Consider the following 24,260-nt stretch of genomic DNA (forward strand, 5'->3'; position numbering starts at 1 on the left):
TATGTGTGACATGATCATCAGGGATATCATTACAAGGATCAGATCAGAATGGGCAGACCCTTGCTGGAATATTGCAAACAGAACATAATTATGAACCATACAGCAAGATGTCAGATCAAGGAGACTACATGGCAGCAACACATGTTGCTTCAGTGATCAAGGTGTAAGCGTGCAAGCCTACTTTGGGGCACAGCAACTGACAGACAGTAAATTCAGTGAGGACTTTGCTGATCAATAAGTTTAAGACCTTCCTCTGATTCCAATAGCATCTTTGTGTACTTAAGTTTGAACAAATCTAGCTCATTGGAGCCACGTGCATCTCATTGGCATTACTGACTATAAACCATATTCACACAACACATGAGGAGGTAGTATATGCAAAGGAAACATAGGCCCCTGTGTCACTCTCAGCTTCCAACCTAACACAGCTGGTGCTAAAGACTTTCTTACGTTAAGTGCTCCAAAGCGAAAAGGGGTTATGTAGGGGTATGGCAAAGAAGATAAGATTGATCATCTTACTCAGGGTCCTCCTTTTTGCTTAGCTTCTTTAGGTGCACAGATTTTAGTATGTTTATCCTGTTTTATATATCTATCAGTGGGTAGACATACAATTTAGATTTGAGGGGCCTAATCTGGATTGGAAGTTCAGGATTCGATATTCAGAACTGAGACATTATGGTTGGTAATGTTCTGAAAGTGGAGCTGAGTTTGACATTGAGCAGGAGGACAAGAGAGAAAGGGCTGCCTGGTTGACATGGCAAGACTTTAATCTCCAGAATAAATAGTAAAATACAATAGTCTTGACAGTGGAGAGGATTATATAGTAAGTGAGTATACGTATAAATGATGGATGACCTAAAGGCATAATGATGAGCTTCCCAAAGCTTGTGTCCATGCAAGAATGAAAAGCATCCCAGAGGTTGAAATGGATGCTGGAGGATTAGGAAGAAGAGCAGTAGAGGATGGAGCTCCTGAGGGTGGGCAGGAGTAACTGTGCAGTGCTGCCCGTGCAAACCGAGAACTGGCCAATGGCCACTAGAAACACTGAAGTGGAGTTTTGCTGACCTTGCTAGGAGTGTCTCTGTGTGAATGGAGAGGACATGCTGCTTCTGTGATGGAGGATCTTGCTACCATGTCAAGTGTGGGCTGCTGGCTTGGCAGCAGCATCTCCATAGGGTTATTAGATTCGTACTGTCTAGGCCTCCACCCAGGCCTCCTGACTGATAGTCTGTAGCCTTTTCCCATCAGCTAACTCCTATGAGGACAATTATCTTATCTCTTTTATAACCGTCAACTATAGCCAGCAATCTACCTTCTGGAAGACTCTGTCAGTTATTCTGTAGTATATATCTATATACTGTCAGGGAAGGTATGCACACAAGGTCTGGACCACAAAAAGAAAAGCCAAAGAGTTACGGTGTATGTGTTATGTGCTTGGTTTTTATTTCTGAACTATAGATAGTTTATTGTAGTGGAAAAAGTATAGGTTTAGCTGTTAAGCAATCTCAGACTCTAAATCTGGTCTCATGATTATTTATATAGGTGTAACTTTAGCTCTAACTGTCAACTTGACACAGCCTAGAACCACCTGAGACAGGAAACTCAACTGAAGGATTGCCCTGATCAGATTTATCTGTGTGAGGTTATCCTGGTTGTCAGTTGAGGTAGAAAGGCTCAGGTCATGGTGGGTTGAACCATTTCATGGGCAGGTGGCCCTGAGTTGTAGAAGCAAGCTAGCTATGTTTGAATGAATGAGCATACAGTGTTCCTCCATAGTTCTAAAGCCCCACACCAGATCCTTCACTGATTTTCCTCAATGACAGACCTGGAAGTTTATGGGGGATAAATTCTTTCATCTCCCAAGTTGATTTTGATCAGAGTGACTTTTTTTTTTTTTACAGCAGCAAAAATCAAGCTAGAACACTTGAGTATATGAGACTCTATAATTTTAACTTTTCTCACTTTTATAAAGAATATAATGATCTCTTGTATTTTAAGCATCCAGGGAAAGAGGGTATATAACATGGAAGGCATAACGTCATGCATCATAGATGCTTAACAAAGAGAAGTTGTTATGAAAGCCACGGGGTATGTGGAGTTGCAAGGTAGTGTTTCTATCCGCCATGAAATACGGTGAAGGAGCAGACAGTGCAGACGATGACCAAGAAGCTATGTCGTGAGCTATTGTGCTTGCTTGCATAAGCGTCAACTCTACTCCTCAGTTTCCACATCCATGACACTGGTGGGCTAAGCTGTTTTCTAGTTTCCTTTTCACCTCCATATGCCTGTGACTCCACATGAGATGTCTGTTCCAGGGAGCATGGCTTTGCACGGGATCACATCGCTGTGGTGCTCTATTCTGATATCTGATTAGAAATTCAATATGAAGTGATTGCAAGGAAACACCATTAACACTGAATGTTACCAGGTCCAATTCTGTTTAACCAAAATCTATTTATAAGCATGACTTTAATTAATCCAGTCTCATGGTTATTGCTTGTTATGTATTTAAATGTATTTAAAGCTGCAGGAAGTGTGAAAGGCATAAAAAGATGTATGAGACTATGTTTAAATTTGAGTGGACACAGAAGCTAGCTCGTTAATCTAGAACTAATCACCAGAAGTTGAGATTCAGAGAGTTGTTTATGCAGGCTTGAATTCTCTTTGACTTGTGTGGAGAATGATAATCATTGCTGCCCATGTTCCTAGAGGAAAGGGATAGTCCACTCAATGCTTTGTGTGTTTATTTCAGAGATCTGGAACAATTCAGAATGGATCTGATTCCGCAATAGACCCCACCAGTTTGGATTTGCTCCTGGAAAACATGAGAAGAAAAGACCAGCAGCTGCTAGAAATGAACAAAGAGAATGAAGTGTTGCAAATCAAGGTATGGCTACTAGGAGCTCAGAGTAGTTAGCCTTCATGGGTCTGTTCATACTGGGAAATGCCCACTCACACCCAGAAGCCATTCTGTGCAAGCACGTGGCCAAAATGTTGGAAGGTCATACAAATGAACCTTACTGTTTGATTTTGGAGATGACTTTTAGTGTTGAAGAAATCTTCTGAAGGTCCATGGCTAGAAAGTCCTAGTTATGAAAAAGTGCCAGGTTCTGGCAGCTTCTGAAATGGCATCACAACTGCGGGTAACAGTGCTGTGTGTACTTACACATTTATTAAGCAGGGAGCTCTCAGGCTAACTTGCTTTTTACCACAGCGCAGTTTGAAAAGAGTTTGCATGCCTGTGAAATATCAGAGGTAGGGGATACCTTAGTCAGCGAGGTGCTTGCTCTACAGGCTTGAGAGCCTGAGTTAGAGCCTCTCCACCAACAGAGAGAGCTATGCATTGAGGTATGTGCTTGCAGTCCCAGTGCTGGGGAGGCAGAGGCAGGAGGATTTCTGAGTCTGCTAACCAGACATCTTAGCCTGATCTGCTTCAGGACCTACCAAGAGACTCCATAGTAAGGAAAAAGGAGACAAGATAGAATCTGAGGAAGGACCAACATTGACTTCTGGCCTCTGTATGTGTATATATAAACTGTGCATCTTCACCCCCACATCTGTGCACACGGGAACACGCACATATGTCCCCAAACCCAAATACTGATTCCAGTCTTTATTATCAGATGCCTCAGTCATTGTCTAATTAATCTATTGTTGAGTGCTTTCTGTTTCCCCTTTGGGGTTAATTTTATGTGCAGCCTCAAAAGGATTACCGTGTATGTAGACCTCCACAGTCAGGCATGATCATTTCCTTAGGTTATATCCTTGAAAGATTGACACTTGAACCTCAGGGCTCTTAACTGCTCCCGTCTTGTCCCACTTCTATTTCTATAAAGAGAGCTGCATTTGTTGGTTAGCTGTGAACACTGGTGATAAAAGGCTTGCCCCTAAGTGCACTGCCAGGGTGCCATCTACCTGTGCCAAGCACTCAGGTTTGGCTTGACCATGGCAGATGCCCACGTTCAGTGCCCTACTAGAGAGTATCATCATTTAACACTCTGCTCTTACTCAACGCCATCAACTTCTCTCCCCTAAATTATCTGTCAGGATGCAAATCGTGATTAGGGACCGCTTTTAACTGACCGCACAACCGTTCTGCTTTTAGCTCTTTTTGTTGGAAATATTAAAACATGCTGGGTGACTTTTGTTTTTCGTAGCTGGAAGCTTCCAGAGAAGCAGGAGCAGCAGCTTTGAGAAACGTGGCGCAGAGATTGTTTGAGAACTACCAAACACAGTCTGAGGACCTGAAGAAAAAGCACGAGAACAGTAAACATTTGCTGCAGGTACTATCCCCAGCCACAGCTCAGGGACTGGAGAGCTCAGTTCCGCCTAGCCATAGGTGGCAGGCATATGTTAGGGGCTCATCCCTGACCCGAGCGATGGCAAGAAGGCTCACCTGGTGTTTTCAGAGGCAGAGACATAGCTCATTTTCTACTGTGCCGTTTTGAGTTCTGTTTTATATAGGCATATGAACTACAGAGGAAGTCAGTTGAAGACCCCTCCCTAATGGGGACACGTCCGTGCCTGATCTAGCTGTAGCTACATATCTAACAAGCAACCTTGGGGCACAGTGGGGGTAATTATCCTGCTTAAGACATTTTCTGATAGAAAGGAAACCACTTTTAATTGGATATACAAGATGTTATATTTTGTTCTAGGTAAAGGATAAAAACAAAAGACTGGTAACTTTTTTTTCTGACCACAGATAAACAACCTTGAAAAGGAGCAGGCATTAAAGCAACAAACTGAAAGCCTGAGTCAACTTTCAGAAAAACTCGAAGCAAAACACGTCCAAATCATAGGGCTGGAGAACCGCGTACAGAGGATGGAAAACGTAAGTCCCCGGAGAAGCAGAGGCGTTTCTTCCCAACAGTGTTGTAGAAAGGGAGTTAGAGTGATGAGTTGGAAGTCTTCCTTGGAGTGCGGGACTGTGGGGCATGCTTCATAATTCTGCTTCTCCTCTTAGACACTTCCTACGACCCACTCTGTAGTTACTGGCTGCCTGAGTCCTCCTTTCATGGGCTGGGAATGAAATAACGGGTTAGCTCACAGAGTGGCTCTGTTTAGAGCAACAGCACAGTGGATCCCTGTAATGTAGCACTTAGAAATTTTAGAATTGGGCTGTCATATACATTTTTTTTTTTTTTTAGCAACCCACGACTACATGGGGTTTATACCAAACTGACTACAAAATGTGTGAGAGAAATGTTACCATTGGAACTCTCAAAAGGTCTATTTAGGGAAGAGCAGGGGAAAAAAAAAAACACTGAAAGGCTCCTGGAATAGATCCCAGTGGTTATCACTACAATATAAATCACATAAATTTAGACTGTGCTTTTGAATTCAAAACTCAGATAAAATAAGGACATGATCTTTTTACTAGCAAAACAAGTGGGCATCCAAAACCAAAGTATGAGTAAATGAGAATACAGTCTTAGGCTTATTGTAAGTAATGCCCTGTTCATCTCTCACTCATTCTGTCCCTGGTCTGGCCCCAGGTCTACTCAGCCTTCAGGTGTTTGAGTTTTCCTGGGTTTTTGCCATTAGGGAACTTCCACTTCCTGGGCATTACATTTCTGTACTGTGCAGGTTTCCGACCAAAGGGAATTTAATTAGTTTTAAAATATATCTCAATAATGTAAAATTTGATGCCAGGAAATAAGTATGACATGAGCACAAACATAACAGGACCTGATAATGATAACAGCATTCACCCACATCTCTGTTAGGCCATGGGTCACTGTTGTCTTTCCCAGAACCACTAACTCATCCTTGGCAGTCTGCTTACCCCGGCATGCCAGTTTATAATTTTTTGGAAAACCTTCAGTGTTTGTTGAGTGTACGATAGTGTTAGAATATCTTATCTTGCAGTAAATAATTTGAAGGACTAAGACGGCACAGCACATGTTTGCACGAAGGGTAGAAAGACAATTCTGTAAAGCAAATAGAATTACCTAACCAAACAACTGATTAAACAAGTGGAAATGGGAGATTAGATGAGATCTCCATCAGTAAAACACAGAGTCAGGCTAACGGCCACCTTTGGGTGCATGAAACTTCATGAAAGAACAGTGGAGGGAAATTCCCTCTCGTGGCAACTCCTGGAGTTCTGGGCTTGACGCAGCTCTGTCAGACTCCTGGAAGTGTTGCGTGCTGTTACTTCAAGGTCTTTGAGCACCTACCATGTGCTACACACGCACGTGCTGCCCACAGTCGGGCACGAGAGATGCAGTAACACTTGAGAACCAGCTGGAGATAATCACTCTTCATGGGGATTACAGCGTATATAACTAGACTGTTCTGAGCGTAAGGAACTTTGCAGGTTTCCTGTTTTTTTTTGTTTTTGTTTTTTTTTTTTTTTTTAATTCTCCTAACAGTCTTTTGGAAAAGCTGTCAGCCCACTTGAGGTAGGACAGTGTATCCAAGAACATTGATCCTGACCAATAATTGTGATTCTCGCTCAGAGCTCTGTGACACCCTAAGTAGATAGGATGCCATGCTCAAGCAAGGCCATGAGACAAACTTCCAGATTCTCTATTCAGGGGCAGCTAGCTTGGGGGCTGTGAGAGTCTCTCCATTTAGGGGAGGTTAAGGGCAATTAAACAGAGGAGCAATGAGCAAGACTTGTTTTAAAACACGTTTAGCCTAACGTGGGTTCATCTCCTCCAAATGTGTGGAAATAAGTAAAACAAACAGCAGAACTTAGTAACACCTTCCTGGGCTCAGGAGATAATGAGAAGAGGGGCTCTATGGAAGTTTCCTGGGTGGGGAATGTGTCTCAGAATAATAGGGAGTATGCTGACCCTTCTGTATTCGTGGGGGCAGATGCAAGTTCAAAATGGGAGTGAACACGAAAAGCACACATCCTCAGAAAGGCTACTAGACACTGCCCTAGCAGTGGCTGCCCCTTGAGAAGGATTCATTTGCTACTCACTCGAGCAAGGCTTTGCTCCAATAAGTAGCCATTAGTGTTGTGAGATCTGGTAATGAACACATTACTTAAAACCCCCACCATCTGTCCCGTTTTAATCATGAATGCGGTGAGAATGAATTCCGAACACACAGCAAGGAGCTAGCAGAAACGCCCTGCAAGGGCATTTTAGCACGGCATATGCTCCTTTTGCCAGCAGTGCGGGTCTATTGGTTCACATTTGTCTGCTAACATCATTGATCGGGCTCCACTAGGCTCTCAGCACTCAGAGATGCTTCAGAGAGCACCTACAAACAAGAAACCGTCCCGTTATCTGCCATTTCTACTTCATATCCCTTCCTATTATACCCACATGTTTTATGTCTAATGTGGGATGAAGATTATGTCCTAGGGCCAATGAAATGGTTAGCAGGTAAACGTGCCTGCCACCAAGCCTGCCAAACTGAGTAGATCCCTAAGGCATGTACTGTGGAAGGAGATAACTCATTCCCACAAACAGTCCTGTGACCTCCACATACATGCTGTGGCACATACGCACACCCACAGTAAGTAAAGGAAAGGGTAATTATTTTTATACTATTATATTCTGGGTTGTTGAGACATTCACATATTAACATTTAAAATGTCTTAAATCTGCATCGCTCTACTTTGATCAACAGCGAAGGGAAATCTTGAACTCTCAGAGGTAGGTAGAACTGGTACCCATGCTGCGTGCATGAGGAAGGCACTGCCAGGAAGTGTGAGCTAGGCAGGTGTGACATTACATGCTGCTGAAGAGGAGTTCTCAAAGAGCTCATGGCATGTACAAACAGCCTTGGCCTGTAGAGGAATTTTAATTCAGAACATGGCTGCTCTGGCAAGAGATCACATCCAAAGACCTTCCAGGCCTCTGTGATCCCACTGGAATACAGACATGATTTTAATACAGAAGACAGAGGCCAGCAGATCTCTGAGTTCAAGGACAGCCTGGTATAGAGCAAGTGTCTGGCAAAGAAAAGCTTAGGCATGGTAGCACATGCCTTTAATCCCAAACAATGAAGGTAAACTTAGTTTATAGAAGCACCCATGTTTCAAGCACCCATATTTGAAAGTGATGTCTAATTGAGTGGCAGAAACAGTGACAAATCAGAGAAAGATTTGACAGACTAGAATATGCCCAATTCTCACAAGAAGAGAAAGGAAAGGGAAACTACTTAATGGGCAATGCAGATAGAGAGGAGGCAGTTTTTACCAATACAATAATGAGAGACAGGTTGCAGAGAGAGCACTCAGGTGAAGATCGAACGAGCCAGAGAATGAGGAGCCAGAGAAGAGAGCAGCTTGCTTGTGTTAGTTTGAGGCCAAGTAGAGCAATTCAGGGACTGAGAGAAAAGCCAGATTGAATAAGTCAGCTAGGAGAGGAGTTTCAGCCAGAACAGCTGAGTTGAACCAGCCAGTCCAGAGCTCAGAAAGAGCAAGAAATGGTGAGCTTATTAAGCAGTAAGTCTCAGAGACTGAAACATTGTAGGCCTCGATTAGATTGTATGGAGGCTAGAAGCTTCCAGGACTAGGTCTGTGTTAACAGAGAGAGGTAGCAAGCCTCAGAGACAACATATGAAACAGGCAAATAAAAGCCCTTTTACATTGGGCAGAGGAGAACACTTTCTTAGTTGCCCAGTCTCTGGCCCTGGCCATGAATTAATCAAGACAAAGTCCACCAAGAGGACTGTTTGTCATGCACCTGTTCTCTGCACTGTTCAAATGTATGATACATAGTCAGTGACAGTGATTCTTTGTGAATACAGGCATCAACATCAACCTCAAGTTATATTTAATATCCCTCAGAAATTATTTGAAGACACTTAAGGCTAACATGGAAAAGGTTAATATGGAATAATTTCTATGAGGTGAGATTGCTCTAAGAAAATAATTTAAATAAGTTAGCATAATTAAAAGTCACAACTCACACAGGAGATGAAGTAATTGGTACCTTTAAATCACTATATATTGAAATCCAAATATCTGTCAGGGAAGCGAGTAGGCTTCTCATCCCCCACACATTGTCTCCAGTTGTTCCGTGTTAACGTCATTTTTAGTGATATTCATATAGTTAAAAACACGGCTCATACAATTAGAGAATGGCTGCTCTTTATTAAATTCATTAATAATTTTGGAACCAGTATGATAATAAAGTTTGTTTCTATAGGGTATTTATAGGCATTGGGCATTAGAGGCACAGGGATGAGGAGAATACAGGGTTGTTTTACCACTCTAGGTATATCTAATTAATATTCTTTAAGACAATTAAACTATAACCTTTAGGACTGTCTTTTACCAGATGAAATCTATAAATTAAATGTGATGTGGAACATCACACCTACAATCCTATTAGCAGAGAGGCTGAGGCAAGGGGACGGTAGTTTAAAGACACTTTTGTGTTCAGGGACAGTCTGTACTGAAAGAGACCTACGTCTAAAACGAACCAAAACAAGATCGAAAATTGGCACGCAACTTCAGAGGAGTGGGGTTCCAATCAATTAACAATAAAGTAAAACAAGGAAGTTGTCTGGCATAACTAAATAATTGGTGCATCCCATTATCGAACAGTGACCCAGGGCACCAGTAAAGAAGATTCATGATGTAGGTTACTTTTATTTTTAAGTTTGGTTAAAGGTTCTTAACGAGGAGAAGGTGCAGAGAAGTTAAAACCTTGGCCAGAGCTCCAAACCCAGCCCGGCGTGTGGCAGGCACTTTCCGGTTGTGGTCAGCGATGCTTTATACGGTGTCCATTTATATGCTGTGGCAGGAAGAAATTTTATGAGCGTTGTCCATGTTCTGAAACAGCTCCAGGCCGTTCTTCTGCCCATGCTGCCAGTGCCAGCGTCCACCCCTTTGCAGCCTTTTCTGGTTTCCACAACTTGGCACTAAGCAGTAACTCGAGCTCCACTTTCCCAAGTTCGGCCTTTCCTGGACTCATCGCTTTCCCCTTGAGGTGAACAGTTTGGTTTAATAATTAAAATCACGACGTTCTAAAAGAGACTCTCAGTCTGGTAGTTTCTCCCGCAGTCTCATTAGGCAGTGGTGTTAACACTTGGGGCCTCGATCCCTCATTAAGCGGACACTTACCTCTTTACTACCGGGTGACAGATGCTGTGAGAGCAGGTGGCAGCGTCGAAGCATGTGCAGTGGTGTCCTTGGGTACCAACAACTCTCCTCATGTGGTGACGAGGCAGGTGCGGCAGTCAGGGAATTCACATCAGGAGAGGCCCTGCAGGCTTTGGACTCCAGGTGGCGTGGGGAAGGCGGGAGGGCCAGGTTGTGCTACAAAGGCTCCATTTTGGCAGTGGGCTGGAGAAGGAGTGGGCCGTCTCATTCAGGCTAAATGAGTAAGTTATGAAGACTTTTATTTCTTTTGTGATAGGGTCTCACGTGGCGAAGGTTGATCTTGAACTTGCCACGTAGCAGCAGCTGGTCCTGATCCTCCGATTTCTACCTCCAAAGGATGAACCACAGGCAGAACCGTGCCCATCTTAAGCAGTGCTCATGACACAGCACTGACTTTCTTTTAGAACCAGAGAGCATGGCCCAGCCAGGCTTCCTGGGGGCACATTGTAACTACTCAGATGAAATGAGCTCTGGAGAGCAGGCCATATTTCCAGTATACAAGACATCCAGCAAGCATGTGTGCATGCAGACACAGACACACACACACACACACACACACACACACACACACACACACAAGCTGTATCTTTTTTTTTTTTTTTTTTCTCTCCTAGGAAAAGAAAACACTCCTAGAGAGAAAATCGTGTTTGGAAAGGAAGCTGCTGCAACTCGGGCCCAATGCTGCACATTCCAAAAGGTTTGAGAATCTACCTCCTAAAATGCAGTTCCTGGTAGCTTTCTGTTTGTGAGTGTGCGGGGCTGCCCACAGGCAGGTTTTAAATGCCTAGAGCAGAGGTTCTCAACCTCCCCAAAGCTGCGACACTTTCATACAGTTCCTCATGTTGTGGTGACCCCCGACCATAAAATTATTTCATCGCTACTTCATGACTAAATATGCTACTGTTATGAACTGTAATGTAGACATCTGATATGCAGGACAGCTGATATGGGAACCCCAAAGGGGTCAGGACCCACAGGTTGAGAACCTCTGTTCTAAGGCAGGTAGAGGAAATGGGGCAAAGGCAGGGAGAAGGAACAGCAAATTCCTACGATTAACAGACATGCATCTGATTTGTCTCCTACGAGGGACCAGGGGCCAGAGTACAGGAGGGCCCTGGAGACCCAGTTGGGGGGTTCACTCTGCTGAAGAGGGAGTCGATCCTCCATTTACTGAAAGACGCTGGAGGTATCTTTACCCCCTTTGCTTTCATCCTTGTAAGTGGGTATCTTCAACACCTACATCAAACTGGCCGGTCCCCAAGTGAAGCTATGAGAGTCTGGCCCTCTTCACACTGCAGAGAGAGAGAAAGGAATGAAGCACTGCAGAAAGCAGCCTTTCTTTGTTGGGCTGTCTTGCCCGTAGTCATAGTTTTCAACCTGATCTCTCTAGGTCCTTGCTAAGGGGAGGGACTCTGGTCATCACAGCAGCTGGCATGCTCAGTTGCTCCGAGGAAATCCTCTGGAATGTTAGGTCCTGATAAATATCTCATTTCCTGAGATTTTTTATTTTCTTCCGCTTTTGACTCTAAGCTCGCTGTGGTCACGGTATGTTTTGATGTCAAGATAACACCTACTCTATGTCACCATCTTAGCTCAGCCATCTTCTGGCCACCAACATGGAGAAAAACAACAGACTGATGGTGCATTTAACTGGTGTTAACTCCCACTGCCTCTCTATAAGAGAAAGAGAATGGGTCCTTTAAAGGACCGGGTTACAGAACCGAGGCCTCCTCTCCCCCTGCGCATAGGCCAAGCATGCTGGCCTCTTGAGCGTCTAAGTATTTGTTAGTTTTGGCCTACCATATTGCTGTAGAAATACTGGGGTTAAAGATGCCAGTGACCACAACCAGCTTTACACAGGTCCAGGGGATCCATCGCAGGTCCTCCTGCTTGTAGGGCAAGCACTTTTAGCCTCCGATCCATCTCCCCACCCCGAAGCAGCTTTTGACTTCTCGTTCAAGTTCATATGCAAGCGGAGCCCAGGCCTCTTCTCTTCCCCGTTCCTTGTGCGGTTATGTGGATCCCTGGGACACATCCCCGCACATGTCTCAACAGCAGGAAAGGAGGGCTGGTGAGGCAGAGAATCCTTCACTCGCTCCTCCTCTGCGTTGCGTTCTCAGCTGCCGGCATCTTCAGTCGGAGATTTCCATCCTCCAGGAGCAGATCTGTCATCTGCAGTTCGTGATTCACTCCCAGCACCAGCACCTGCACAGCATCATCCAGGAGGTCAGCCTCACAAGTGCGTTTCTCAGTAGATGGCAGGCTGCCAGGGCAAAGACCGACCCCGGACCGCCTGGCACGCTAAGCTCCGTGGTCCGTCTTCTCACTGACATATCCTTTTAAGTCTCGCAGGCAACCTGACTCCGGGCTTCTCTTGCCCACACCTGTTGGGTTCTGGAAGTGAGTTTGAGAAACTGTGCTTAGCTGCTCTTCAGATAGTTTAGTGATTTTTGTATAAGCGTTTAAGTGTTCTGAGTCGGGCGTTGTTCACTGGTCTATGGAAGACCTCGTCCCTTCTTAGCTAATCAGGTTTGGGTTGTGTGGGATTTTTTTTTTTTTTTTTTTTTTTTGCGTAATTTATTATTCTTTTTCATATTGTGCATTCGCTATGCCTTGCACATATTAGCTACATGCTGTAACTCTGAGCTATAGCGACAGCCCCGCTTTACTTTGATCCTTGAGATGGGGGTCTTGCTTAATTGACCATGATAGTCTGAGCATTGCTATGCAGCCCAGACTGGCTTTGAATTTGGAATCCTTCTGCTTCAGCTTCCTGGGTAACTGGCATTCCAGGCACAGGCAGACTTGACTGTAACATATTCATGAACAGTGAATCTGGCGGGGGGGGGGGGTATTTTAGAGCAAGAGCTAGCCTGTGCTCTTCCTGAGGATGAGACATGTGTACCAGCCAGAGCCTTCCCCCGCCTAAGCCCCTGATGGGTTTTTCTGTAGGCAGGGTTCTCCTATAGATGGGAATGGAGGGTAGCATCACCTGATACTTTTCTTCCTGGGTGCCAGTTTGGCTGTGGTCTTCAGTTCTGGCTATGTCCAGTTTCTGCTGGCCATGTTTCATGCTGTGACGTTGCATCTTTTCATTTGATGAACACCATTTGACCACAGAATGCTGTATAATTTTTGACTTCTGTATCTATTCCCCATGATCTGACAAGATTTCCCAATTGTTCTTCCTGACTCTTAGATGGAAGGACTAAAAAATACTTTAAAGGAACAAGATAAAAAAATCGAAAATTTGAAAGAGAAGGTCGACACACTTGAAGCCCAGGTGAGAAGAGAATCTGTGCTGAACGTTTCAGTGTTGGTACACGCCTGGTCTGTGTGTGTAAGTGTACGCCTGCGTGTAAATGATACATTAGCGCACATGTATGTGCTTGTGCGTGATTCTCTGCTTGGCTAACTTTGAATGTGTTTGTGTGTAAAATCACACCTGACTATGTCTCAGAGTCTCTATGTAAGTACGTGTACCCTGGTGTTTATGCATGTATCTTTATGAGTGTATATGCATCCGCTATGCACGAGAAATTATAGCTTAATTCCAATTGCTACTAAATTAAAATTGTGACTAAATTATTGTTATTGAACAAATATATTAATTTATTATTATTAGCTTTAGAAACAAAATAAATGTCAAAGGTTCATCCACATCGACCCTGGATACTCGCTGTACTGGCAGAGAGGGGGTGATATATAACTTGGGCTAGAGGCATGGTCCAGGCTTCTCTTTGTAAATTCTCTAGTGGGATGGTGAGGCTTCTTGAGCCTTGTTTCCATACTTCTTTCACTCATGCAATGTCCTCTTCTGTCTTCTTTTTTTTTTCTTCCATCCATCCAGGCTTCCCAGGTTTGCCTCAGGGCTTACTTACATACCAAAGACTGCAGAAATCACCTCGCTTTTCAGTGCTTGTAAAACTGTAAAATGAGAGGCTTTTCCTGGGAGTTGGTTGGGAAAGTGATGAGAGTTAGTTTTCCTTCAAAGTAGAAGATGCTCTATGACTTTAAAATGAAGAGCTTCCCATATGGCAGTTATATTTTAAAAAACCTGAGTTTTAAATAACTTAATCAAAGTAATTTTATAATTGTATTAAATTCCACTTTTCTTAGGTTTGACTTAACAATTCATCATGGACGACCATTTTTTAAAATCTATCTGTCTATCTATCTATCTATCTATCTATCTATCTATCTATTTATTATAATTTAATCACTTTGTATCCTCACTGTAGCTCCATCCCTTGTCTCCTAGTCTCACCTACCTTCCCTCTTCTCTCCCTATGTGCCACCCCTAATCCCCTCTTAAGGGAGGACTTCCTCCCCTTCCATCTGACCCTAGCCAAACCCTAGTCAAAGCTGGCTGCATCATCTTCCTCTGTGGCTTGGCAAGGCTGCACCCCCAGGGGAAATTGATCAGAGAGCCTGCCACTGAGTTCATGCCAGAGACAGCCCCTGCTCTTCTTATTAGGGAACCCACTTGAAAACGGAGCAGCCTATGGGCTTCCTCTGAGCAGGGGGTCTAGGTCCTCTCCATGCATGGACCTTGGTTGGAGTATCAGTCTCTGCAGAACCTTCTGGGCCCAGGTTTTTTTTTTTTTTTTTTTTTTTTTTTTGCTCTGTTGGTCTCTTTGTGGAGTTCCTGATGGATAACCATTTTTTTTAAACTTTCATTTTTAAGCAAGATGCTTATTTTATTTTATTAATTTATTTTTTAATTAATTACTATTTATTCACTTTGTATCCCAGCTGTAGCCCCCTCCCTCGGCCCCTCCCAACCCCACCCTCCCTTCCTCTTTTCTTCTCCCTCCCCCAGTCCACTGATAGGGAAGGTCTTCCTCCTTTTCCATCTGAACCCTAGCCTATCAGGTCCATTAGGACTGGCTGCATTTTCTTCCTCTGTGGCCTGATAAGGCGGAGGAGATCAAAGAGCCAGCCACTGAGTTCCTGTCAGAGACAACCCCTGCTCCTTTCACTAGGGAACCCACTTGGACACTGAGCTGCAATGGGCTCTGTCTGTGCAGGGGTTCTAGGATATCTCCATGCATGGTCCTTGGTTAGAATATCAGTCTCAGAAAAGACCCTTGTGCCCAGATTTTTTAGTTCTGTTTTTCTCCTTGTGGAACTCCTATCCCCTTCAGGTCTTTTTATTTCCTCCTTCTTTCATAATATGCCCTGCACTCTGCCCAAAGTTGGGCTATGAGTCTCAGCATCTGCTTTGATTCCCTGCTAGGTAGAGTCTTTCAGAGGCCCTCTGTGGTAGGCTCCTGTCCTGTTCCCTGTTTTCTTCCTCTTCCAATGTCTATTCCATTTGCCTTTCTGAATAAAGATTGATCATCTTACCCAGGGTCCTCCTTCTTGCTTTGTTTCTTTAGGTGCACAGATTTTAGTATGTTTAGCCGATATTATATGCCAAATATCCACTTATAAGTGAGTATATACCATATGTGTCTTTCTGCTTCTGGGATAGCTCACTCAGGATGATTTTTTCTAGTTCCCATGATTTGCCTGCAAATTTCATGATTTCCTTGTTTTTAATTGCTGAGTAGTACTCCATTGTGTAAATGTACCACAATATTTTCTGTATCCATTCCTCAGTTGAGGGACATCTGGGTTATTTCTAGATTCTGGTTATTATGAATAAAGCTGCTACGAACTTGGTTTGTAGATGCTCAAGTATACAACAAGCATCTACAAACCAAGTCCTTGTTGTATACTTGAGCATCTTTTGGATATATGCCTAGGAGTGGTATAGCTAGATCTTGAGGTGGGATTATTCCTAATTTCCTGAGAAAAAGCCAGATTGATTTCCAAGGTGGTTGTACAAGTTTACATTCCCACAGCAGAACTTCTTGAAAGAACAATTCTCAATTTCATATGGAAAAACAACAACAACAACAACAAAAAATCCAGAATTGCTAAAACAATCCTGTACAACAACAAATCACAGATCGTCTGGAATTATCTCCTACCCTGATATCAAGCTGTGCCACAGAGCAATAGTAATAAAAACTACATGGTACTGGCATAGAAATAGAATGGTGGATCAATGGAATCGAAAATAAGACCCAGAAATAAACCCATACACCTACAGATACTTGATTTTTGACAAAGAAGCCAAAACTGTACAATGGAATAAAGATAGCATCTTTGACAAATGGTGCTGGTCTAACTGGATGTCTACATGTAGAAAAATGGAAGTAGATCCATACTTATCACTCTGCACAAAAGCAAAGTGGGTCGAAGACTTCAACGTAAAACCAGACACACTAAATCTGTTAGAATAAAAAGGGGGGAAGAGCCTTGATCTTATTGGCACAGGAGATAACTTCCTGAACAGAACACCAACAGCACCGGCTCTAAGAACAACAATCAATAAATGGGGCCTCATGAAACTGAAAAGCTTCTGTAAAGCAAAGGACACTGTCATCAGAACAAAATGACAGCCTACAGACTGGGAAAGGATCTTCACCAACCCTATATCTGACAGAGGGCTAATATCCAGAATATATAAAGAACTCAATAAGTTAAAAAGCAACAAAGGAAGTAATCCAATTAAAAAGTGGGGTACAAAAATAAAAAAAATAAAAAAGTAGGGTACAGAGCTAAACAGAGAATTTTCTGTAGAGGAATATAGAATGGCAGAGAAACACTTAAAGAAATGCTCAAAGTCCTTAGTCATCAGGGAAATGCAAATCAAAACAACCCTGAGAGTTCATCTTTCACCCATCAGAATGGCTAAGATAAAAAACACATGCTGGAGAGGATGTGGAGAAAGGGGAACCCTCCTCCACTGCTGGACAACCATCTTTAAATTAAATAAATGTTAAATTAAATTATATGTCATTAAAATTCTTTTTGATAAAAATGAAATAGAGAAACTCAGAAACAACAGATTTTCATTTTCTGTGATAAGACATGTTTTTGTTCCCATCCACTCATTTTCTCCCCTGGAAAACCCTTCCTGGCTTTGCAGGTTGATTCCATCTGCTTCACAGGAAGTACAGGAGCGCCCCCTACAAGGAGAATCTCTCTGAGAAGATTTCTGTCATCTGATAAGTACATCATAATTTATCCTAGATGCTGTGCATTGATTCAGTTGTCTTTGAGGTCCGGTAGTGGAACCAAGAGAGTGTGTCTGTTTCTATCCCATTCTGCCTTGTTCTTCCAGTTTCAGCCAGGGATTGTTGACCCCATTTAGTGGGGACATGAGCAGACCTGCATTGCCCCTCATGGAATCATGTTAGTTGGCCACAGAGTCTTCACAATGATGTGACAACACCCTTTGGTGCTATTCTGGATTCTCGGAGGATAGCTGAATCCTGGCCTTAATGCTGTGAACTTTTACTTTCTTCAGTAGATAAATGTTTTCCATGTCACCATTATAATCATTCCCTCAGAGCTTTAAAAGCCTCAGTCTTATTTAACTAACTGGCCCTGAACTTCTGCACAGTCAAGGATGCCCTTGAATTTTGAATATTCCTGCCACCACTTCCCCACGAGTGTTGAGATTACAGGCCTGTCTGAGATTTATTAGCTCCTTGGAATAGAACTCAGGACTTTGTGTATGTTCAATTATCAAAGCTACTCCAGGAGAAAGTTATTTTTTTTTTATAATTACATTTTGAAAATGCTGCATGAAATTTAGAGAAGATAAGAAATTTGTTTAAAGTTTCTCAGTGTCTTAATTACTGTTGTAGTGTGAAGAGATACCATGACCAGCTTTAAAAAGAAAGCATTGAACTTGCTTACATAATTGGTTCATATTCGTCAGCACGGGAACTGTGGTGGAAGGCAGGAAGGCTGGAATGGTAGAACAGTGGGTGAGGGCTTACCTCCTAATCTGCGGGCAGAGGACAGAGTGAGACCTGGCCTAGTCTGAACTTTTGACAGCCCAAAGTCTACCCCTAGTCTACCCTACACGTCCTTTCCTTCTTCAGTAGCCTATCAGCTAGAAAACAAACATTTAAATATTAGCATATGGGGGCCATTTTCACCCAAAATGCCACAGTCAGCAAATGGCAGTCACTACAATTGAGTGTACTTGACTTTAAAGCGTATGGCCTACTCCAGTATCCACGTAGGTGATAATGTACGTGTAGGTAAATGTACGTGTAGGTATACGTATATAAAATACATATAAAACGTGTAGTTAGTGATTAGAAGTGAATAGTCAGGACTGGAAAAATGACTCAGTGGTTAAGAATACTTGTTCTTGCAGAGGACTTGGGTGTGATTCGCGATAATCACATGGTATCCACCAACTGTCCATAACTCCAGTTCCAGGAGTGGATGACGTCCTCTGCCCTCAGAGAACAGCAAGCATGAAAGTGTAGCACAGATGTGCATATAAGCAAAGCATTCATATACAAAAAATAAAAATGAATAAATATACCTAAAAAAGAACAAAAGACATGAAGTTACATTAAACTTACCTAATTGTGTGTTTTAGCCATTGCCAAAGTTACTATATTAAATCCACTGGATTTTATTATAGATCGTCAGGTCATAAAAGAAGTTATTCCATGTGGTTTTATTTTCTTTCCATCTGGGTGTTTGTTCCCTCTCTCTAATTGGGTGATAAAATTGACTTATAAACTCTAATTTAAAAGCATTCCCTTCAGCCTTTTAAATATTATCAGAAAAAAAATCTGTTCAACACAAACTAAATAATTTTCTTTTTTTTTCTACCATTCCATGTCATTCATCACCTTAATTTATAGTTCTGACATTCACTTTCTGTTCCATTCATTTCTACCTTCCCAGTGATCTTCTCATGGGGAAGTATGCCCTCAGAAATCACTGTATCTTCTAAATATTAAAGATTAGTCTACTTTAGAAAATCATCATTGCCTTTATAAAGTACAATTTTTTCAATGTACCAATAAAAAATTAATTATGCAAAAATTATGCTCTATCAGAATACCATGTCAATGAACTGCTATAGGGTAGAGTCATAATAATATTAAACATAGTCTGATCAGTGGTTTGTAGTTTTGTAATGTGGATGATGTAATGAAAACTTAGGTATATGGTTGTCTTAGAGAAAAAAATAGAAAAGGTTAGGAATGAAAACTAAGAATGGATGAAACAATTCAGCATTTAAGTTGATGCTTGATGGGCCAAATCTCCTGCTTGCGTTTGAGACCCAACTTGAACAAGTAGGGGTTTGTTTGGGAGAAAATCCAAACAGCTTCAACGTAATTGTTCAATCACAGTATATTTTTACTTCAATCAAAGTTGTCAGTGTGTCACGGTGTTTTCAACTGCTTCATCACATAAGGAGTTCTGAACAGAGGGACTTTTCTCAGTCACATGCATGGCCTAAGATATGAGCCTGCACTCACTGTGTGCATGCATTAGACTTGTCTCATAATAGAAGGACAATGTTTATTATCATTTTGTCATATCTGAAGAATATTTTTCTGGATGAGATATACATGCTTAACTCTTGCAATACTACAATAAAAGAGTGTCCAGTGATGCTGGTCCCATCTTCCATCTTAAAGTTCTTCCCACAGCCCTAGTACAGGCTGGAGACAGCATTTGACTCTCAGTCTACTACTTTTTAAAACTGACCAACCCTTAAAGGACCTGTTGAGTTTTAGTGCATCATCAGCAGGCATCTGGGTTCTGATTCTGGCTGTCCTCAGATAATGGAGACTTTGAAGCGCCCACAAGTTTCCAGGTGATCTTGATGACACCAGGTTTACATGGTAGGAACTACAGCCATGTTTTTTTTGTTTTTGTTTTTGTTTTTTCCTTTTTCTACTTCACCCATTTCATTTTGTCTTTAAGGTTCAGGTTCAATATCTATGTGTATTGAATTGTATTTTGGTCCCTCTAATTTAGTTTATATCTTTTCTGTAATTATCTGCTATTTATTATTTTATGGCATAATTGTTTTTATTTTATCTTTGCTGTCACTTTAATGATAATAATGCGTCCTACATATTGAAAGAGAATATTCCAATGCTTTCTTGGGCTTCTTCATATACCCCTGGAATTGGATTAGTGTTGTACATGTGACAGGTACTGGATTACTGGGGTGGGTAGGGTAGAGGTTCAATATCAATGGCTAGTTGAGTTGACTGTTGTGACTGTTGATTTTTCCCAGTTACATTTTTACCATACCTGGATTCTCCCCAGACACCCCTAAATGTCTGTACCTCTTGTAATCACTGTTTATTCACTTGCAAAATAAGAAGGCTGAGCTAAATTTTGTGGTCATAGAGAAAAGTAATGTCTTGGAGGAAAAAGAAAATGGGCCATGGAGTCAAACAGCCTGCCTAGAGACCACAGCTGAATTTGAGAGCTGCATTCACTGCCTATAGTTTACCCAAAGCAGCTACTTGGTCAATTGGAGTTTATTTAGTCTTATTCTGTTAATAAAAGACAATGCATATTAACTATATGTTATGCAGAATCTTTTAATTCATAATATATTATCTAAAGCTGAGTCAGGCATATGAAGAGAAGTAATACAAATAAAATACCTGACCAATGTCTTGCATGCTAGGCATTTATTAATTTTCTAACTTCTATGAAAACTCTAATGTCTGTTTCTTAAAACTATGCATTTTGGTGTTGGCATTTTCCAAACTTAAGTCAATAAACTTAATCATATGACTTGAAAATAACAACCTCTGCTATCATTTCACCCAGCTATGTCCAAGACACTTTAAAATCATATCTGCATACGATATGCTCTGACGAAATCCACTCCCGCTTCCTCTCATCCAGATCTTCCAATACTCCCTCCCACTTTCCTCTACCAACTTTCTGTGCTCTGGCTTAAACTCACTGACTCCACTTAGTGCTATCAGTATGTATATGACTGTAGGACCGTCCATAGGAGCATGAGCAAGATGTCCAGGGTCACATCCCTAAAGAAAACTGAGGAAATCCTTCTCCTGACAGTTGCCAGTGGTCAATAGCTCCTCAGCTGGATGTGGAACTTCGTGAATCTCTTTCCCATTCATGTTGGGAGTTTAACTGGCTTGATCTTATGAAGGCCTTGTGCACAGAGTCATAGCTACTGAGTTCATACGTACAGTGTCCCTTCCCTGTCTAGAAAACATTGTTACGTATCAGTCCTTCACTACCTCCTGCTCTTACAATCTTTCCACATCCTTTTTTATGCTGATCCCTGCACCATAGGGGAAGAGGTGTGAGATAGATGTCCCACTTAGGGCCAAAGAGTCCACAGACTTGTATTGGCTGCACTTTGACCAATTATGAATCTCCTTTAAACACCACCTGTTGCAAAAAAAAAAAAGTTTCTTGGATGAAGACTGAGAGATATACTAATCTATGGATATAATGACAAAGGAGAAGTTTAATACTATGTTTATTTAGTAGAGTAATATAGTACATTTTCCTTTGGGGCCTGTGACCTACCTACCCAAGGGATCTTGGCTTAGTTAACAGTGCTAGACATGAGTTTTGTCTTGTAGAATAGACTCTAAATCCAATCAGAAGATGATTGGTTGCTTCCATAACATTAATACCACTCCTATACCAATGAGCACGTCTGGTCAAGTCAGTTGTTATTGTAGCTGAAGGTTCATATCCAGGGAAAACCTTGATTTGTTTTCTTCCTCAGTAGAATACAGAGTACCAATAGGAATGAAGCTTCCAGGTCAGCACTAGTTAGAGTCTTTTCATGTTCTGACTCAGCTATGTGGTGTCTTCAACAATAGGGTCTTACTATCAAATTCTGGAGAGTAATCAGGAGCAATGGCAACAGTCTGTAAAATTTTGGTGATTTATGGTATATTACTGATCAACAGCTGGAAAAGAGGTAACCTTTACCTGGAACTGGATTTTTGTTTGATAGCCTATGGTATCTTGAAAAGGTATTACCTCCCTATATAGGGCTTAATTCTGTAGATGTGTATGGTTTAGAAAAATTTTAGGTTTAATGACTTCTGACCTGTTATTACAGCCAACTGGGAACTCAACGTAGGTGATGACTGACTTTTTAAAGTTTCACTTGAGATATGTGAAATGATTACAGCACCATCTGCCCATCTTACTGGGATTGTTTGTTTCAGTTATTTAGAATAGAGAAAAAATATAACAAAACAAAATATAATCATGGCAGTTGTGTAGCATAATGGATCCTCAACTTTTCATGAAACTGCAATAATAACTATTCTGTCTGTAAGTCTTAACGTCTGTGGTGGACATTGTCTGAATGAGTAATTTATATACCTTTACCCTGTTTAAAGTCTGTCATGGTATCTATTATGTAGATGACAAAATTAGACATACAGATAAGCAAGCCAAAAGACATCACATAGGTGGCAACTGACTATACCTGGGAACATCTTCCCTTACCTGCTGCCAAGTGTTGTATTTTTTTCCCCAAACTTATATAATCATATAATATTAATCTACCAAGAAATTTGAAATATGAGCATATGTTTCTGCTTCTTATAGTAACTTATAAAAGCGAGGCAGGACTGGTATCTTTACTAGGAGTGTAGACATGAAGAGTATAAACCTTTAAGAAGAAAGTTGAAGATGAAGACAGCATGAACTATGAAGAAGAGATTGTGCCTATTTTTATAAGCTTTATAATCAGGCAGATGTATCAAAAAGATAATTATATAATCAGTATCATCTAGGAATATTTTTATTTGCCCATGAAAAGGAATATTTGTAAACTTAAGTAGTTCGAAGGCTGAGTCTCAGGGTATTATATTTTAACCCCTTGCTACATTATGTACTATTCAAGGCACGTGTACATATTGTGTTCCTTGGTTCTAATAAAATAACCACAATAAACTCACTCTCCAGCTTGAGGCAGCTGTAGAGTAGAGCAGAAGCATGAAGGATGGAGGCAATATGTGAATGTGCTGTTTGATCTCTGTGCCTTATGGCTTCTAATTTTAGAATAAAGAACTGAAAACTAAGGTGGCACATTGGACAGAAACTCCTAGGACATCAGTATCTAAGGCTGTCTCTACAAGGTAAGGCCTTTCCCATTCAGTTCCATCTTCCACCTTAATTCTGTACAGAAGACCCTAGGTGTGTCTCCTAGGTGATTCTAAACCCATCAGGTTGATGATGAAGATTAACTACCTCACCGCCTATCACCCAAATACTGTTCGAAACAGTCCATATTATTATGTACTGAATACTAATGGTTGGATATACTAGTGCCAACTAAATAAATGCACGTGCTTGTATATCTTTCTCCCTTCTCTGCCTTAAACCAAGCCCAAACTTCAGAACTTTCTTCAATTGTTACCCATAATTTTCCTCTATTCTCCTTTCTCAGCTGATCTGTTCTTTGTGCCATTAATGGATGTTTCAATCATGAGTTGTTAGTTCTTACGAGAATTTTCATGTCAGCTCTCAATCAAATAGATTGTAAATACTCCCAGGAAATCACTGGGTCCTCCTATTTCTTTTCATTTTCTGTACTACTAAGAACATGTAACGTCAACAACTGCCAGTTACCAATGGATGATTTCAAGCAATGATAATGACCCAAGGAAGCAATCAAAATGATGCTCAAAACCAGACAGATTTCTTTGTGCATGATATTTATTGTTGTTGGCTAAATCAGAATTTGAATCTGAACTTAAATCTCATTTCCATAAGCTTTAGGAAATGATCACTTAAGAGAAAGCATAGCCTGTAATTACATGAATCATTTAAAAAGTGATTAAAAACTTCCTGTTCTAGCTGCTTTTGAATTCCACTGTCTGGTCCCTACAGGGAAGAATCTCATTTTCAGAGACTCTTGGGCACAGGCCTGAGGTGGAAAATCAGACTCGCTATGATTAACATTAGTCTAGGAATTCAGACGGATTGGTCTCTAAAACTCCTAGCAACAATGATTCAGTTTGCTAATGATGTGCATAATTAGAGAGTAGAGATGAAGCCATTTTGAATCAAGTCCTCAGATCTCCAGGTGCGAAAATCTCAACTTGTTGGTCACTAGCATTGCAACTTCTAAAAAGAAAAAAAGCTAAGCCCTAGAGGGTCTTAAAGAGAAAGCAAGCTTTCCTGAAGAAGGGAGTGTGGTCGGTGTTCTGTTTCCTGCCTTGCACAAGTGTTTCCTAGAACTTGGTGAGCATCATGCACAGGGAACAGAGCCAGAGGGGGGTTGTGGAGGAAGTGCTGGATGTGCCTATTTACAGTGATGCTGCATTGAGTGGTGCCT

At 41.6% G+C, this 24,260-nt stretch overlaps 1 protein-coding gene across 6 annotated transcripts in view; it reads left to right on the plus strand.

The window, feature by feature from the left end:
• The window catches only part of Ccdc68 (coiled-coil domain containing 68), a 42,189-nt gene that overhangs the window by 16,480 nt on the left and 1,449 nt on the right, over positions 1 to 24,260 (plus strand). For all 6 annotated transcript variants that reach the window (XM_055622974.1, XM_055622975.1, XM_055622976.1 and 3 more), the window contains 7 exons: positions 2,753 to 2,887; positions 4,158 to 4,283; positions 4,706 to 4,834; positions 10,690 to 10,772; positions 12,196 to 12,301; positions 13,275 to 13,358; positions 22,982 to 23,058. In XM_055622974.1, coding sequence (XP_055478949.1) covers positions 2,753 to 2,887; positions 4,158 to 4,283; positions 4,706 to 4,834; positions 10,690 to 10,772; positions 12,196 to 12,301; positions 13,275 to 13,358; positions 22,982 to 23,058 — 740 coding nt within the window. The remainder of the gene's footprint in view (positions 1 to 2,752; positions 2,888 to 4,157; positions 4,284 to 4,705; positions 4,835 to 10,689; positions 10,773 to 12,195; positions 12,302 to 13,274; positions 13,359 to 22,981; positions 23,059 to 24,260) is intronic.

This window comes from Psammomys obesus, unplaced genomic scaffold, assembly GCF_907164565.1.
Source record: "Psammomys obesus unplaced genomic scaffold, mPsaObe1.curated_primary_1811, whole genome shotgun sequence".
Classification (NCBI taxonomy): Eukaryota; Metazoa; Chordata; class Mammalia; order Rodentia; family Muridae; genus Psammomys; species Psammomys obesus.